The sequence below is a fragment of the Halichoerus grypus genome, chromosome 5 (assembly GCF_964656455.1).
Source record: "Halichoerus grypus chromosome 5, mHalGry1.hap1.1, whole genome shotgun sequence".
NCBI lineage: Eukaryota > Metazoa > Chordata > Mammalia > Carnivora > Phocidae > Halichoerus > Halichoerus grypus.
In genome coordinates, this window is record NC_135716.1 from 127,391,267 (window position 1) to 127,410,062 (window position 18,796).

At 36.5% G+C, this 18,796-nt stretch overlaps 1 protein-coding gene across 1 annotated transcript in view; it reads right to left on the reverse strand.

Annotated features, from left to right (window-relative positions):
• The window catches only part of TNNI3K (TNNI3 interacting kinase), a 303,991-nt gene that overhangs the window by 270,642 nt on the left and 14,553 nt on the right, over window positions 1–18,796 (reverse strand). Inside the window, exons 3-4 of the mRNA XM_078072905.1 lie at window positions 14,023–14,108; window positions 5,506–5,603 (exon numbers count right to left, since the gene is read on the reverse strand). Coding sequence (XP_077929031.1) covers window positions 5,506–5,603; window positions 14,023–14,108 — 184 coding nt within the window. The remainder of the gene's footprint in view (window positions 1–5,505; window positions 5,604–14,022; window positions 14,109–18,796) is intronic.

An 18,796-nucleotide genomic window follows, 5' to 3' on the forward strand; every position in this document is an offset into this window, starting at 1 on the left:
TATGTTAATCACCATACATTACATCATTAGTTTTTGATGTAGTGTTCCATGATTCATTGTTTGCGTATAACACCCAGTGCTCCATTCAATACATGCCCTCTTTAATTCAATGACTTAGAACAGTAGTGTCATATATTTTGCTCCATTTTATGCATTTGACTTGTCAGTAAGGAAAATCTGTACAAGTTATTCAGTCATGCCCCCATCTATTTTTCGATTACTTCCAAAATGATGTGCTTAAGGTGCAAATCCTAGATTGCGCCTATTAGATATTTCATATGTTTGGAAGTAATCTAAAACCTAAAAATAGATGGGGGCATGACTGGATAACTTGTACAGATTTTCCTCACTGACAAGTCAAATACATAAAATGGAACAAAATATATGACACTTCTGTTCTAAGTCATTGAACAACATGAACAAAAGACTGTGATCTTTGGAAGAAGGGGAAGACACAAAGTAAGCCTCCACAATATTCCATGATTGTTCTGACTTTCTGCCTGAGATATTTCTCTGTCACAGAAGAGAAAGTGAAAGGGCAATCATAATGAGTTGACAATCAAGATTAAATTTCTGGGATTATAAAATGATTGTAATTTGTCAAGTAGGGTAACTGGAACAGAAGAAGAAGCTGCACAAAGAGAGGACTGCAGATATCTGCATTGAGATTCACTATAGATTTTTGAGTTGGGCTGCACAGAAACAGAGAAAAACTCTGTAGTAGATAAGCTCACCAATTTATGGCTGAAAAGTATATGGTAATGATGGAAGAGGTCATGTAGTAATAGGAAATTTTGGAGTTCCAGAAACCAGAATGGAGACTTTATTAAGCGACTTGGGTATTCAGGTAAGATATCAAAAATCCACATCTTAGGAGTAAGAACCATATTCAGGGGTAAGGACCACATCCTAGAGTAAGAGGTATGCTATTAGGCTAAGTCTGAAACTCAAATAGACCCACCCTAACAAAAAGTCAAATCAAGACTGACTGGGTGAAATGTAACTGCCTTCCAAAAAAAACAAAAACAAAATAAAACCCCACACCCTTTAAAGGAAGATGACATGATGATTTATTGTAACAAATAATACATAATGTCTAACATGCGATAAAAAATTAATAAAAATGTGAAAAAACTGGAAAATGTAATATGAAGTCAAGAGAAAAAACACTCAATAGAAATAAACACTGAGGTAATCCAGATGTTAGAAACAACAGATAAGGCATTTAAAACTGTCATTAATGATAGAATCAAGAATTTAAAGGGAAATATGGAAAAATAAAGGAACAGATGGGTAATCATAGAAGAGAAATTGAAATTATATTTTAACATCAAGGGAAATCCCAGAACTGAAAAGTATAGTATCTGAAATCAATAACTCTTAGCAGATTATCATCAGATGGGAGATGGTAAAGAAATCGTTTTTGAACTTGAATTCAAGTAATTAGAAATAATCAAAATTTAAGAACAGAGAGAAAGAAGATAGAAGAAAATGAACAGAGACTCAGTAACCTGTGAAAGATTACCAAACATTCTAACATATATATTTAAAAAAATAAAGGTCAAAATTTCTGAACTTGATGAAAGCATAAACTTACAGATTTAAGAAGCTCAATGGACTCTAAAAAGCATTGTCCAGAGAAAATCATACATAGGATTATTATAACCAATCTGCTGAAAATTAAAGATATTTTCTCTAAAAGATATGAAGTGTTTATTAGAAAAATTCTAACCATATATTGGAATTTATAACATGTATAGATATAATGTATATGGCAACAATAGTATAAAGAATGAAGAAAAAGTGGAACTATACTATGGATGGTTCTTACATTTAAAGTGAAGTAGACTGATGTTAATAGACAGTGCATGTGTTTATTGAGGATCCATAATGTAATCACTAATCAGTTAACAAATAATGCATACAAGTTTTGCTACAAGAAAATGAAAAGGCAAGCCACAGACTGGGGAAAATTTTTCAAAATGTATATCCAACAAAGGACCCATATCCAAATACATAGAGATCTTTTCTTATAATTCAAGAAAACAATAAACCAAATTTAAAAATGGGATAAAGATTTGAACAGACACTACAGCAAAAAAAAAAAAAAAAAAGATGACAAATAAGCACACGAAAATTGATTCAACTTCATTAGTCACTAGAGATATGCACATCAATCATGAAATATTAATATACATTCAATAGAAAGGCTAAAATAAAAAATATTGACAAGTGTTGTCAAGAGTATATCACATAATCGCTAGAAACAAATACATTGCTGATGGAAATGGAAGATGATATAGCCAATTTGGTAAAGGGTTTGGCATTTCTTATAAAATAAACATGCACTTATGATACGACCCATCAATTCCATTCCTATGCATTGCCCAAGAGAAATAAAAACAAATGTTCAAACAAAGATCTGTACATGAATATTAATAGCAGCTTTATTTATAACAGCCAAAATATGGAAACAACCCATACGTCCATAACAAGTATATTGTTAAACAAATGGTACTATATCCATAGAAAGGAATATAGATTCACAATAAAATAAATGAATTACTGAACACACAATAGTATTATGATAACCGATAGAAACCATATATAAAAGAAAACATACTGAATGGATTGCATTTAGGTAAATTCTAGAAAGGGAAAAATTATACTAATAGAAAACACATAGTGGTTTCCAGAGGTCAGGGGGATAGAGGAGGAAATTGACTGCAAAAAAGGTACGAGGGAACTTTTTTATATGATAGAAAAGTCCTATATCATGACTGTGATGATAGTATACGACTATATACATTTTTAAAAGTCATCAAATTGTCCACTTAAAATTGTGAATTTTATTGTGCACAAATTATACCTCAATAAATCTAGCCCCTATTAAAAAAACTGAGCAAAAACAAAGCAATAACAAACAAAACAAGTAAGAGGAGTGCTAACCAGCATGCCAGGGTGTATGATTAAATGAGCTGCTGATGTGACCAATAAAAAGATGTGAAAATCAAATTATTCATTTTGTGAGTGGTAAGAAAAAATAAAGTTCACTTGCAATATTTATAAAAATCCAAATAAATATATATAAGTAACTGTTCTGTATGCACCAAAATATTAAAATCAAGAAAGGAAAGGAAATAAAGGCAAGGACATTTCTTTTAGATAAAAGAGATTCAGAGACAAGAAAACTAAAAATGAATGATTCTGGAATCAATCCTAAACAAGAAAAAAATAAACAGCTTTTCATAAATGACACTAATAAGATAACTAACCAAATTTGAATTTGGACTATAGATTAGATAATAGTATTGCATCAATATTAAATTTTCTGATTTTGATCATTGTATTGTGATGATGGAAGTGGATTTTCTTTTTCTTAGGCAGGTCAGGGAATGGATAATTAGAACTAGATTTAATGCAATGGTAGTATGAATGGCTACTTTATATTCTTTCTGTGTTTTAAAGGAAATTGTAAACTTAATTTGTTTTTGCCTTTGTTAAGGCATAGGTGGAATAATCATGCACTCAATTATAGCCTTTTCAAAATTTTTGCCTACCTTATGTCCTAAGACTCTAAATTTGTTTAAACTTGCTAAAAAACAAGCTAGTCCATATATCCCTCTGTAAAATATATGAAAACAGAAGAAATAGAGCAAAGGGAATTCTAAATATGGAAATTTAGTTTTGATAAACAGAAGTAGAAGAAATTCTGTAAAGATTGTAGCACTAAATCATTCAGAATGCATTTCTATGGTTGTGTCATACTAAGTGTTAGGAAAACAAACTAATATAGAAAGGAATCTCCCAGTCAGATTCAGAATTCATAGTTTCACATACTGCCTTAACTCGCTTCCTATTCTTTGGAGCTCTTCTACTTTCACCTCCTGCTATTCAGCAGAAAATCCAGCATCAGACACAGTTTCCAACATCCTGAATTCAGCCTCAATTCAAGTTTCATAGGATGATTAGGACAATTTAGCAAATAACTGACACTTTCTCCCAGAAAAAACAAAAAACAAAAAACAAAAACAAAAACAAAATAAAACTGACTAGGAATTGGCTGGGTGCAAAAAAGGATGAATATTAGAGCATTTGTACTATGAATCACAGGAATATGTGAATCTGAATTGTGGGAAAATATGGCTCTCTTCCCCTAACCGTGATAAACTCTAAAGTTTGGGGGAGGGACGGTAGTGTGAAGTGATCCTGATATGAGCAACAGCTGCCCCCACTCCCAAGTCCTGCACATACAAAACTGAAATAAAATCCTGTCACAGATTCACATGAAACTGAGAAAGAACAAAATATGCAATATAACAATGAGAGTCTGAGAGTATGAGCCAACTGCACTTGACAGTCACTATTCTGACATTCACTAGATAGCTAACTTTAACCTTCAGTTTCCTTTTCTATAAAATAAACCCTATTATGCATCTCACTAAGTTATATTAATAGTTAAAGAAATAATGTATATAAAACCTAGTATAATACTTAACTCATAAGTACAGAGTAAGTAAAAACTTATTATGATTAGAGAATGAACAATTTATATTTATTTTATATATTCTATAAATTTATATTTATGACAATCTCAAGGATCTATGCCAATACTGAGTATCCCAGTTTTTCAAACCCACTTTTATATTTACTTTCTGATCAGGTACTGAGATTAGTTGGGAAACAGGGACTGATGCAAGGAAATAAACTGAAGAAAAAGTAGGAAAAATAAAAGAAGGAAACTAAAGGGAACTCTAGAGGTATTTTTTTAAAGATTTTATTTATTTATTTGAGAGAGAGAGAGAATGTTGCATGAGTGCCTGTGTGTGGGGTGGGGGGGAGGGGCAGAGAGAGAGGGAGAGAGAGAATCTTAAACAGACTCCACACCCAGTGTGGAGCCCCATGCAGGGCTTGCTCTCACGATCCTAAGATCATGACCTGAGCCAAAATCAAGAGTCAGATGCTTAACCAATTGAGTCACCCAGGCGCCTCTAAAGATATTTTTAATTAAGGAAAATGTGCAGAAAAATAAATGTAGCTTCAATGTCCTTCTTTCATCCTCAAAGGCAACCTCATTCTCTACTGCACAGAGGCAGCTTGGTCTCCTGGTGAGAAGCTCTGGCAAGGGGACCAGATGGCCAACTCCTAAATCCTGGCTAACCCACTGACTAACCATGTAATCTTGGGGACAATAATAGTATTCACTTACAGGTTTCTTGTGAGACTTAAATGAGTTAAACATGGTAAGTGTTACAAAGAGTATGTGTCTGGTATATAGATAATACCAGGTCAATATAGAGAAAGAGCTTCACGTAGTAATGTAATGCTCTGGTCACTCTGAATGTTTTTCATGATTACCAATTTGCCACACACACACATACACACACACACACACAAAGAAGAAGAAGAAGAAGAGGAGGAGAGGAGGAAGAAGGGCAGCAGCAGTCTGAAGATGCACATCATCTTAAGTTGTAATACAGTATTATGGGAACAAAAATATTGTACCTTGTAAACTGCCAAGTGCAAGGCTGTAAATCCATTTCTTGTTAGTCGAGATGGGCGAAGCCCTTTTAACATAAGGGTTCTAATATGTGACTTGTTACCTTAAAGAGAAAAGTGAAAAAAGGTTAAATTATTGTGGGAGTAGACCAAGTGACTTTAAAATTTCTCTTTGATTTAATGATAAATTCACACTGATGTATGAAAATGTCGAGTTGTGGCACCTGAGTAGCTCAGGTGGCTCAGGCAGTTGAGTGTCTGACTCTCAGTTTTGGCTCAGGTCATGATCTCAAGGTCTTGGGATCACCAGCCTTGGGCTCTGTGCTTAGCACAGAGTCTGCTTATCTCCCTCCCCCTACCAACTCACTGGTGCTCTTGCTCTCTCTGTCTCTCAAATAAATAAATAAATAGGGGGAGGAGCAAGATGGTGGAGGAGTAAGAGACCTGGATTTCGTCTGCTCTCAGGAATTCAGCTGGATAGGGATCAAACCATTCTGAACACCTATGAACTCAACAGGAGATCGAAGAAAAGAATAGCAACAACTCTCTGAACAGAAAAGCGACCACTTTCTGGAAGGTAGGACGTGCAGAGAAGTGAATCCAAGGTGATATTCGGGAGGATAGACGGCAGGGGAGGGGGCCTCCGTGGGCCACTTCTGGCAAGTGATAGAGCCACGGAGCACAAAATTGGAACTTTGAGAAGTCGGCTCCGCTGAGGGACATCCCTCCAGTGACTAAGCGGGGAGTGGAACCCTCGCAGGACAGTGTGGTCTCAGGACCCTCAGAGTCACAGAAAGACCAGGGGTGCCTGAGTGCAGCAGAACTCCCAGGTATCGGAGCAGGGAAGCCGGCTGCAGAGACGGAGCCGAGGCGCGGGCTCTGAGCTTGGGGTTGCCATAAACCGTGATCCGCGGCACAGTCGGGCCACTGCTCCTCCAGCAGGGACCCAACAAGCGGCAGATCCAGGGAGACTCACCTTCCTCCCCCGGGAGGAGCGGTGCGGGAGCGCACCGCAGGGATCTACTGGGTTTGGGGACTCCACACGGGGTCAGGTGCCAGAGATAAAAACCCGCGGTCACAGGCTGGGTGAGCACAGAGTGCGGCCGGAGACCAGGGAGACGGGAGTGACTGACTGCTTTTCTCTGGCGGTGCACTGAGGAGCCTGGCCCCGAGTTCTTGGCTCCTCCGGGGTGGAGATTGGGAGGCCACCATTTTCACTCTCCTCCTCCAAAGCTGTACGGAAAGCTAGCAGGGAACAAAAGCTAGGAGAGCAAACCCGAGCAGATTACTCAGCCCGGACTGGCAAGGGCGGGGCAATTCCACCTCCAGCAAAGACATTTGGGAACCATGGCAACAGGCCCCTCCCCCAGAAGATCAGCGAGAACAGCCAGCCAAGACCAAGTTTACTGATCAATGAGAATGGCAGAACTCCAGTGCTAGGGGAATACTGCACATAGAATTCATGGCTTTTTTTTTACCATGATTCTTTAGTCTTTCAAAGTTAATTTTTTTTAACTGTCTTTTTTTTTTTTAATTTCTCTTTTTCCCTTTTTCAACCAACATCTTATCAATCCCTTTTTTAAAAGATATTTTTTATTTTTCATTTTTAGAGTCATATTCTATCCCTTCATAGTAGTTACCCTTATTTTTGGCATATATATATGTTGTACTCTCTTTAAAATTTTGAGATACAGTTTCTTCTAACAGATCAAAATATACCCTAAATCTCTAGTGTATGGCTTTGTTCTAGTCTCCTGCCTGATCACATTCTCTCCCTTTTTTTTCTTTTTTTTTTAAATCCTCTTCTTTCTTTTTTCAACCAACTTCTTATCTTATCAATTCCTTTTATAAAATCTTTTATAACTTTCATCTTTACAGTCATATTCCATCCCTTCATCGTATTAACCCTTATTTTTGTACATATATAAGTTTTTCTTTCTTTAAAATTTTGGGAGGCACTTTCTTCTAACAGACCAAAATATGCCCAAAATCTATTGTGTGGCACTGATCTATGCACCAGCCTGATCATATTTGATCATATTCTGTTTTGTTTTGTTATTGTTTTTATCTTTTTCTTTTTTTTTTTTTCTTTCTTTCCCTTTCTTTCCCCCTGGTTTCAGGTCTTTTCTGATTTGTTTAGTGTATATTTTCTGGGGATGTTGTTACCCTGTTAGCATTTTGTTCTCTCATTAATCTATTCTCCTCTGGACAAAATGACAAGACGGAAAAAAACCACCTCAACAAAAAGAACAAGAGGCAGTACCAACAGCCAGGGACCTAATCAATACGGACATTAGTAAGATGTCGGAAATAGAGTTCAGAATGATGATTTTAAAGATACTATCTGGGCTTGAAAAAAGCATGGAAGTTGTTAGAGAAACCCTTTCTGGAGAAATAAAAGAACTAAAATCTAATCAAGTCAAAATAAAAAAGGCTATTAATGAGGTGCAATCAAAAATGGAGGCTCTAACTGCTAGGATAAATGAGGCAGAAGAGAGAATCAGTGATATAGAAGACCAAATGCTGGAAAATAAAGAAGCTGAGAAAAAGAGAGATAAAGACTACTGGATCACGACGGCAGAATTCGAGAGATAAGTGATACCATAAGATGAAACAACATTAGAATAATTGGGATCCTAGAAGACGAAGAAAGAGAGAGAGGGGCAGAAGGTATATTGGAGGAAATTATAGCAGAGAACTTCCCTAATTCGGGGAAGGAAACAGGCATCAAAATCCAGGAGGCACAGAGAACCCCTCTCAAAATCAATAAAAATAGGTCAACACCCCGACATCTAATAGTAAAACTTACGAGTCTCAGAGACAAAGAGAAAATCCTGAAAGCAGCTCGGGAGAAGAGATATGTAACCTACAATGGTAGAAACATTAGATTGGCAACAGACCTATCCACAGAGACCTGGCAGGCCAGAAAGGACAAGCATGATATATTCAGAGCACTAAATGACAAAAATATGCAGCCAAGAATACTATATCCAGCTAGGCTGTCATTGAAAATAGAAGGAGAGATAAAAAGTTTCCAGGACAAACAAAAACTAAAGGAATTTGCAAACACAAAACCAGCCCTACGAGAAATATTGAAAGGGGTCCTCTAAGCAAAGAGAGAGCCTAAAAGCAACATAGACCAGAAAGGAACACAGACAATATACAGTAACAGTCACCTTATAGGCAATACAATGGCACTAAATTCCTATCTTTCAATAGTTACCCTGAATGTAAATGGGCTAAATGCCCCAATCAAAAGACACAGGCTATCAGATTGGATAAAAAAACAAGACCCATCGATATGCTGTCTGCAAGAGACTCATTTTAGACCCAAAGACACCCCCAGAATGAAAGTGAGGTGGTGGAAAACCATTTACCATGGTAATGGACACCAGAAGAAAGCTGGGGTGGCAATCCTTGTATCAGACAAATTAGATTTTAAACCAAAGACTGTAATAAGAGATGAGGAAGGACACTATATCCTACTAAAGGGTCTATCCAACAAGAAGATCTAACAATTATAAATATCTATTCCCCTAGCATGGGAGCAGCCAATTATATAAGCCAATTAATACAGAAGCAAAGAAACACATCAACAAACAATAACAGTGGGGGACTTTAACACCCCCCTCACTGAAATGGACAGATCATCTAAGCAAAAGATCAACAAGGAAATAAAGACTTTAAATGACACACTGGACCAAATGGACTTCACAGACATATTCAGAATATTCCATCCCAAAGCAACAGAATACACATTCTTCTCTAGTGCCCATGGAACGTTCTCCAGAATAGATCACATCCTAGGTCACAAATCAGGTCTCAACCAGTACCAAAAGATTGGGATCATTCCCTGCCTATTTTCAGACCACAATGCTTTGAAACTAGAACTCAATCACAAGAGGAAAGTCGGAAAGAACTCAAATACATGGAGGCTAAAGAGCATCCTACCAAAGAATGAATGGGTCAACCAGGAAATTAAAGAAGCATTAAAAAAATTCATGGAAACAAATAAAAAGAAAACACAGCTGTTCAAAATCTTTGGGATGCAGCAAAGTCGGTCCTAAGAAGAAAGTTTATAGCAATACAAGCCTTTCTCAAGAAACAAGAAAGGTCTCAAATACACAACCTAACCCTACACCTAAAGGAGCTGGAGAAAGAACAGCAAATAAAGCCTAAACCCAGCAGGAGAAGAGAAATAATAAAGATCAGAGCAGAAACCAATGAAATAGAAATCAAAAGAACAGTAGAACAGATCAACAAAACTAGGAGCTGGTTCTTTGAAAGAATTAATAAGATTGATAAACCCCTGGCCCGACTTACCAAACAGAAAAGAGAAATGACCCAAATAAATAAAATCATGAAGGAAAGAGGAGAGATCACAACCAACATCAAAGAAATACAAACAATTATAAGAACATATTATGAGCAAATCTATACCAGCAAATTAGATAATCTGGAAGAAATGGATGCATTCCTAGAGATGTATCAACTACCAAAACTGAACCAGGAAGAAATAGAAAACCTGAACAGACCTATAACCACTAAGGAAATTGAAGCAGTCATCAAAAATCTCCCAAAAAACAAGAGCCCAGGGCCAGATGGCTTTCCAGGGGAATTCTATCAAACATTTAAAGAAGAATTCATACCTATTCTTCTGAAACTGTTCCAAAAATAGAAATGGAAGCAAAACTTCCAAACCCGTTTTATGAGGCCACCATTAGCTTGATCCCCAACCAGACAAAGACCCCATCAAAAAGGAGAATTACAGACCAATATCCTTGATGAACATGGATGCAAAAATTCTCACCAAAATACTAGCCAATAGGATACAACAGTACATTAAAAGGATTACTCACCAACCAAGTGGGATTTATCCCTGGGATGCAAGTTTGGTTCAACATCCGCAAATCAATCAATGCGATACAATACATTAATAAAAGAAAGAACAAGAACCATATGATCCTCTCAATAGATGCAGAAAAAGCACTTGACAAAGTACAGCATCCTTTCTTGATCAAAACTCTTCAGAGTATAGGGATAGAGGGTACATACCTCAATATCATAAAAGCCATCTATGAAAAACCTACAGCGCATATCATTCTCAATGGGGAAAAACTGAGAGCTTTCCCCCTAAGGTCAGGAACGCGGCAGGGATGTCCACTATCACCACTGCTATTCAACATAGTATTAGAAGTTCTAGCCACAGCAATCAGACAACAAAAAGAAACAAAAGGCATCCAAATCGGCAAAGAAGAAGTCAAACTCTCACTCTTTGCAGATGATATGATACTTTATGTGGCAAACCCAAAAGTTTCCACCCCAAAACTGCTAGAACTCATACAGGAATTCAGTAAAGTGGGAGGATATAAAATCTATGCACAGAAATCAGTGGCATTCCCATACACCAACAAGAAGACAGAAGAAAGAGAAATTAAGGAGTTGGTCCCATTTACAATTGCACCCAAAACCATAAGATACCTAGGAATAAATCTAACCAAAGAGGCAAAGGATCTGTACTCAGAGAACTATAAAATACTCATGAAAGAAATTGAGGAAGACACAAAGAAATGGAAAAACCTTCCATGCTCATGGATTGGAAGAACAAATACTGTGAAGATGTCAATGCTACCTAGAGCAATCTACACATTCAATGCAATCCCCATCAAAATACCATCCACCTTTTTCAAAGAAATGGAACAAATAATCCTAAAATTTGTATGGAACCAGAAAAGACCCCGAATAGCCAGAGGAATGTTGAAAAAGAAAAGCAAAGCTGGTGGCATCACAATTCTGGACTTCAAGCTCTATTACAAAGCTGTCATCATCAAGATAGTATGGTACTGGCAGAAAAACAGACACATAGATCAATGGAACAGAATAGAGAGCCCAGAAATGGACCCTCAACTCTATGGTCAACTCATCTTCGACAAAGCAGGAAAGAATGTTCAATGGAAAAAAGACAGTCTCTTCAACAAATGGTGTTGGGAAAATTGGACAGCCACATGCAGAAGAATGAAACTGGACCATTTCCTTACACCACACACAAAAATAGACTCCAAATGGTTGAAAGACCTAAATGTGAGACAGGAGTCCATCAAAATCCTAAAGGAGAACATAGGCAGCAACCTCTTCAACCTCAGCTGCAGCAACTTCTTCCTAGAAACATCGCCAAAGACAAGGGAAGCAGGGGCAAAAATGAACTATTGGGACCTCATCAAGATAAAAAGCTTTTGCATGGCAAAAGAAACAGTCAACAAACCCAAAAGACAATCGACAGAATGGGAGAAGATATTTGCAAATGACATATCAGATAAAGGGCTAGTATCCAAAATCTATAAAGAACTTCTTAAACTCAACATCCAAAGAACAAAGAATCCAATCAAGAAATGGGCAGAAGACATGAACAGACATTTTTCCAAAGAAGACATCCAAATGGTCAACAGACACATGAAAAAGTGCTCAACATCGCTTGGCATCAGGGAAATCCAAATCAAAATCTCAATGAGGTATCACCTCACACCAGTCAGAATGGCTAAAATTAACAAGTCAGGAAATGACAGATGTTGGCGGGGATGCAGAGAAAGGGGAACCCTCCTACACTGTTGGTGGGAATGCAACCTGGTGCAGCCACTCTGGAAAACAGTATCGAGGTTCCTCAAAAGTTGAAAATAGAGCTACCATACGATCCAGCAATTGCACTACTGGGTATTTACCCCAAAGATACAAAAGTAGGGATCAGAAAGGGTACGTGCACCCAATGTTTATAGCAGCAATGTCCACAATAGCCAAACTATGGAAAGAGCCAAGATGTCCATCGACAGATGAATGGGTAAAGAAGATGTGGTGTATATATGTGTGTGTATATATATATATATACACACACACACACACACACACACACACACACACACACACACAATGGAATATTATGCAGCCATCAAAAGGAATGAGATCTTGCCATTTGCAACAACGTGGATGGAACTGGAGGGTGTTATGCTGAGCGAAATAAGTCAATCAGAGAAAGACATGTATCATATGACCTCACTGATATGAGGAATTCTTAATCTCAGGAAACAAACTGAGGGTTGTTGGAGTGGTGGGGGGTGGGAGGGATGAGGTGGCTGGGTGATAGACATTGGGGAGGGTATGTGCTATGGTGAGCGCTGTGAACTGTGCAAGACTGTTGAATCACAGATCTGTACCTCTGAAACAAATAATACAATATATGTTAAAAAAAGAAGAAGATAGCAGGAGGGGAAGAATGAAGGGGGGGAAATTGGAGTGGCAGACGAACCATGAGAGACGATGGACTCTGAAAAACAAACTGAGGGTTCTAGAGGGGAGGGGGGTGGGAGGATGAGTTAGCCTGGTGATGGGTATTAAAGAGGGCCCGTTCTGCATGGAGCACTGGGTGTTATACGCAAACAATGAATCATGGAATACTACATCAAAAACTAATGATGTAATGTATGGTGATTAACATAACAATAAAAAGGAAAAAAAATCAATATTTTTTAAAAAAAATGTCAGACTGCTGTTCTGCGGGCCATTTGTGAAGTCTTCTATTAATTGACAGCCATCCTTAGTAATGAACATTTCTATTACACTTACAGAACTTTGTATCAGTGCTGTTTATTTAAATCATTTGTGTTACAATTTTTTCTGTAGTACTCTCATCGGTTTTAAAACATAAAAACATGAAAATTCATTTAATAAACAGTGAAAAAGCTTAGATAAAAATCTAGTTATACAGGATTCCTCAGAACATCATTAGCAGTAAAGCTTATTTATTTAGATCAGAGAAATCTGGAAGAAATAACTAAGGTTGGGAAAGCATGTTTAAATTTAGAAGATCTGTTAAGTAGAGTCTGTTTAGTTTGTTCTGGGAGGAATGCTTAAGGAATATGATTAGAGTCAATATTTCTGCATTAGTGTTTTTTATTTAAAACCTGAGTTCAATGAATACTAGTTTGTATTAACAAAGTAAATATTAATCATTCATTAATTTAAAAATGTATTATCTACTATATGCCAGTGCTTGGGATACATTAATGAACAAAACTGAACAAAATACGAGCCAAATTAAACTCTAAATCTTCACTTTGATCAATCTTCACTTTGAGATTTTATCTTTGGCATTTATCTTACCTTACACATATTTTACTGCAGATTGTAAAGTGATTGCCTGATGATATTTTAGGGAATGCTTTAAGTGCTTCTGAATTTAACCTAATCCCTGACTGGCATGGCCAATACTGAATTTTTTTGCTTTAATTTCCAAGCAAATTAAGTGACTTGGTTCAGGGTAGGAACACAATGAAACTTAAATTCAGAGCTAAATCATTTGGAACATCTGCCTGGTAGTTACTGCTTCAACTGAAGGTTATCAGGGTTGTAGGGACAAAGCAAAAAAGAAAATTGAGCATGAATAGAATTCTCTTGTAGACTATTAAGCAGCTCAAATCATTGACCATATATACATACAACTAGTTTGTAAAGTATCGAGTTTCAAGCACTCACCTCCACAAATACAACATAGATGAAGTAGAGACAGCCCATTTTCTGTGCGGTAATTTAAGTTGACTTTATTGAAGGCATCATCAGAGCTGAAAAAAAAAGTTTTTCAGATGACTAAAAATTTCACCTTTTAGTTTACTATTTTTCACTTGAAAACTTATGAAAGGGAAACCTGTTACTATAAATTCAGAAGTATGTCTTTTCTAGGATTTTGTGCCATCTAGAAAAAGAATTTTGAATATGCATCCATATGAAGAATACTTAAAATCAAGAGGAAATAATATGAAAGTTAGAGAGACAAGTTTAAATTAAGGACTGTTAAGCAGTTTTGTGTTCTATGTATAATTTGAACTTTTCAAGGAAACTTTATGAATTAAAATTTTTGTATAAGAGAAATAACAGACATTTGAAAGTAAACTCATTCACATTCAAAATTTCTCATCGTATTTATGGAGAAAGTCAAGAAATTCCCTCCAAAAAGGAAAAAAAAAAAAGTAGCATTTGATAAGAGATTGGAGAGAGGAATATAATCCCGATGTTTTACAGATTCTGCCTGAAGCAAAGTTTCCTTGTACTCTGACAGGGTCAGATTTCACAGATAAAGGAGGTCTAAACTCTGATTAGTACTATGATACAATTCCTGGAGAGGAGTAGTGTTAGTGATTCAATTAGTAAAATCCTTGCCTTTGTCTGAACAGAGAGCATTGTGCCAGGAGGGCCCTAGACAGCCAAAGGTAGTCTTGGAAAAGGAATGTAAAGCTAAAATTCTTGACCTCTTGAAGTCGTTGGTACTCCCAGGGCATTTTTCGGTAGAAATGAGATCATCTCCTTGGCCTCCCAGGTCAATTTCAAGCGGCTTCCTGCCTATTTAAATCTCCAGCAGCTTTAGTGAGATAGCATCGTCTTTGGTGAGTGAGCCTTCCATATCATTTGTAAAGTACTTACACTTGAAAGGTTCTATAAATTCAGGACATTATCATCAAGGCACCCAGTTAAGCACTTCAAAAGCTACTGGAATATTTAAAATAGAAAAGAAAAGGTGCTATTTCCAGGGTGCTGCTAAAAAGAGAAAATCTCTAAATCTAGAGACATTGAAGGATCTCAGTGAAAACTTTAATTAGCAATGGCAAGCCCAGTGGTTTGTTTTCATAGAATATTCTAGAACATCCCCATCCTCATAACCTTCTTGCTTTGCATGTTCAACTTCCCAGCTGCAAAGTCCACAGACATGCTTATTCATATTGAGAAATATACCTCACCTTGCTTTGGAATGCTGTATGTAGAAGTACAATAAACTCAGAGTCATCTTTACAAATGTTAATAATAGAACAAGGAGACAAGGATTTCGGGAAAAATAGCTAAGAGTTTAACTCACTCCTATCTGTGCTTTCCCCCAGTTCAATGAATGATGCCAAAAAAATATTTCTGATGAAAATACTACTGTTTTAAATATCTATTTAAAATGAACCTAATTGTAAATGGTATTCCTATTTTATGGTATGTGCAGGAACTTCACAAAATAACATGGTTCTTGGAAATGTGTGGCCTTTGCCTGAGCCAGGCTTCTAAACTCTTAAAGCCAATTGTATTATAGATGTCTTGCAGAAATTAAACTTAATAGGTAGTACTAAACAAAGTGCACTCAGCAGCCCAGACTTACAAGTGCATTCACAGAGGTCTTCTCTGTGGTTATGATTTCAAATAGTACAGGTTTTCTGAAGAGCTGAACTCTGCTTTTAAACCTAAGTGGATGGGGTTTTTCTCTTAAAGTTTGTAGGAAATCAGTGTCCATAAATAAAAAGGGAAAGGAAACTGACTAACCATTGAAGATGTTGATTGACAATGATTTAGAAACTCTGAGCTGCATTGGCTTTTCTTTCCTGGTCCTTCCATTATCCAGCAATGAAAATACACAATAAGATCAAAAGACAGAAAACAAAGTATTGGGTGGGGAAGGAAAGGGAAGCCTTCTGTTAAATGTAAAGAAATATATAACCTTCAGCCTAAAAGAAGAACAGGGAAGGAAGTATCTTTTGAGCTAACTATAATGAACTTAATGGCAAACGCAGAAAGAAGAAAAGGCTTGGGAGCTCCTCTGCAGCAATAAACCCTTGAGAAAATTAGTTTTTCAATGTATTTCTAATATTATACAGCAATATTTGCCATGTTTTGATGTTTTAAAAGTGGAAAATCATTTCAGCAGTGTAGGTAATCCTTAAAAGCTTGGGCCTTGTATCTACGCGAGGATTGAAATCCTATCCTGCTTCTGCCTTTTAAGTAGTTTTTTTTTCTCCCCTCCAATTTGGACAAGTTATTAAACCTCTTCAAGCTGTAATTTCTTCAGTTATGAAATGATTAAAATAATGCATAGAGATTGTATTGTTGTGAAGAATACATGAGGTTAGGGCTTACTGTATTACCTAGCACATATGTTATCAATAAATCGTTATTTTATTATTATCACTATTGTTAACAAGGTCACTGAGTGTACAACTTCCCCTGCATAGTCTAAATCTTGGGAGAATTTTAGCACAATTTTCAAACCAAGTTTGACCTTCTTCAATCTCTCACATTTGATAACCTGTAAAATTTCCTGATTTTGAGAATTCTATAGATGTATTTTATGCTCATGGTGGCTCTCATTCAGGCTCCTAGAAAATGTCTGACCTTGTCTTCACATGCTTTTAAAAAGACTACCAACTTGGATGTTGTGACACCTAGCACCTGTCAGTGACTCAGAGCAACTACTAGAATCACAATTTTGTAATGTAAGTCCAGGGGCATCATGGGAAGGCTATTTTCAACACTGTAGATATTAACTTAACAAAGGAGGAAAAAAGAGGGGATCTTAAAAATCCAAAGGGGGGGAACAGTTGCACTGAAAGGTTTTATGAGAAGATAGACTCAATTGCTTTCTTATTCCATGATCTAACTTTGATGATGCATTCAATCAGTCTGGCGCAACACCTACTAAACACCAACTTTGTGCTCCACCTCTGTTCTTAAAAATCATCTTACCATGTTCTCAACAGTCTACTTGATATAAAACTACTCACTGTGTCCTGGATCCTTTAAGTGCATTAGTCCTGGAAAAATGCATGCTAGATAGAATTCTGCAATTGACCTCAGCATTAGTCCTGATCTCTAATGCCCCGATCAGCTTTGCAAAGAAAGTAAACACTGAATAAACAGAAAATATAAGATGATAAAGTTTATGGCTTTATTTAAAATAAGAATAACCCTAAATGAATAACTATTGTTTAGATAAGTAAAATTGAAAGCATGAATTATATTAGTGACTTTTTGTTCAACAATCAATTCTTAACTCACTGAATCTTTTTTTTTTTTTTTTTTTTTAAGATTTTGTTTATTCATTTGACAGAGAGAGATACACAGCGAGAGAGAGAACACAAGCAGGGGGAGTGGGAGAGGGAGAAGCAGGCTTCCCGCAGAGCAGGGAGCCCGACGCGGGGCTCGATCCCAGGACTCCGGGATCATGACCTGAGCCGAAGGCAGACGCTTAACGACTGAGCCACCCAGGCGCCACCCTAACTCACTGAATCTTAAAGTAGACTTGACCATTCATGTGTGACTCGATATACAGTCCTAAAGAGCTCCTTGCTCAAAACAATGCTATTGTCTGTTGTTTTTGTTCTTCTCTTGAATTATATCCTCCTTGAACTCATGCAACTTCTATTAATGGCAACAAAATGAATCAACTGAGAATAGGATCCCACAATATTTGGCAGTCAAGTGCAATTTTAATAGTACAATTTTTATCTTAACTTTAATAACTGGAATGTAATTTTTTTAATAAGAGTTACTTTGGGGCTATATTTGAATCCTAATTCTTACTTCCCATTAACTTCTAGTCAAATCTTTCTGTTTTGAAACATGTAATTAAAATATTCAAGGTTTTAATGCAATCATTCCTAGGAGAGATATTTCATATTCTCTTCTTTTGCCTCTTCTAAAGGAACTGTGTATGTCAAATTCCCTGTCAATTGAACATCACTTATGTATTCTAATACCCTAAGCTCAATTTATTTTTTAATTACCCCTTACATTTTTCATCACCTGCCATGCCATACTGTAACTTAACATATCCTAATGAGTTCATAGTGCTTGCTGAGGTATGGATGAAGTTCCTAATTAAAATGAAGTCACTATTATGAATATATTTCTAACAGTAAATTCTGTCTTTAATCATTAAAAATGGTAGTCCTGTACCCAAAGGTTACTTTCTTTCTTGTAGCATAATGAACTCTTTTCTTAGCCTTTATCTTTTATACAGAAAAGTATGTAGTTTTGTGATCCAATTAAATTTCTTTCTCATGACCTCATCCTTTCAAGAAAATATCTGACATGACCACAAATGGAAACTAATAAAAATGTAACATTTGAACAGTTGGCCAAAAATAACATACCAATGTCCAAAATATTCTGATAGGTAGATGCATTTTTTAAATTAATTCATTTGCTGAAATTTAGGGAAAGACCAAGAAGGTAGAAAGAAGAAAAGGATTTGCTTTAGATCATCTAGTTTCCTAAATTGCTAATTTAGTTTCAAATGGTTGATTGTAAATTCTTTTTTTGTTTGTTTGTTTTATTTAACTTCAAGTTAGTTAACATACAGTGTATTATTAATTTCAGGAGTAGAATTTTGTGATTCATCAGTTGCATATAACACCCAGGTCTCATTACATCAAGTGTCCTTCTTAATGCCCACCACCCAATTACCCCATTCCCCCACCCACCTCTGCTCCAGCAATCGTCA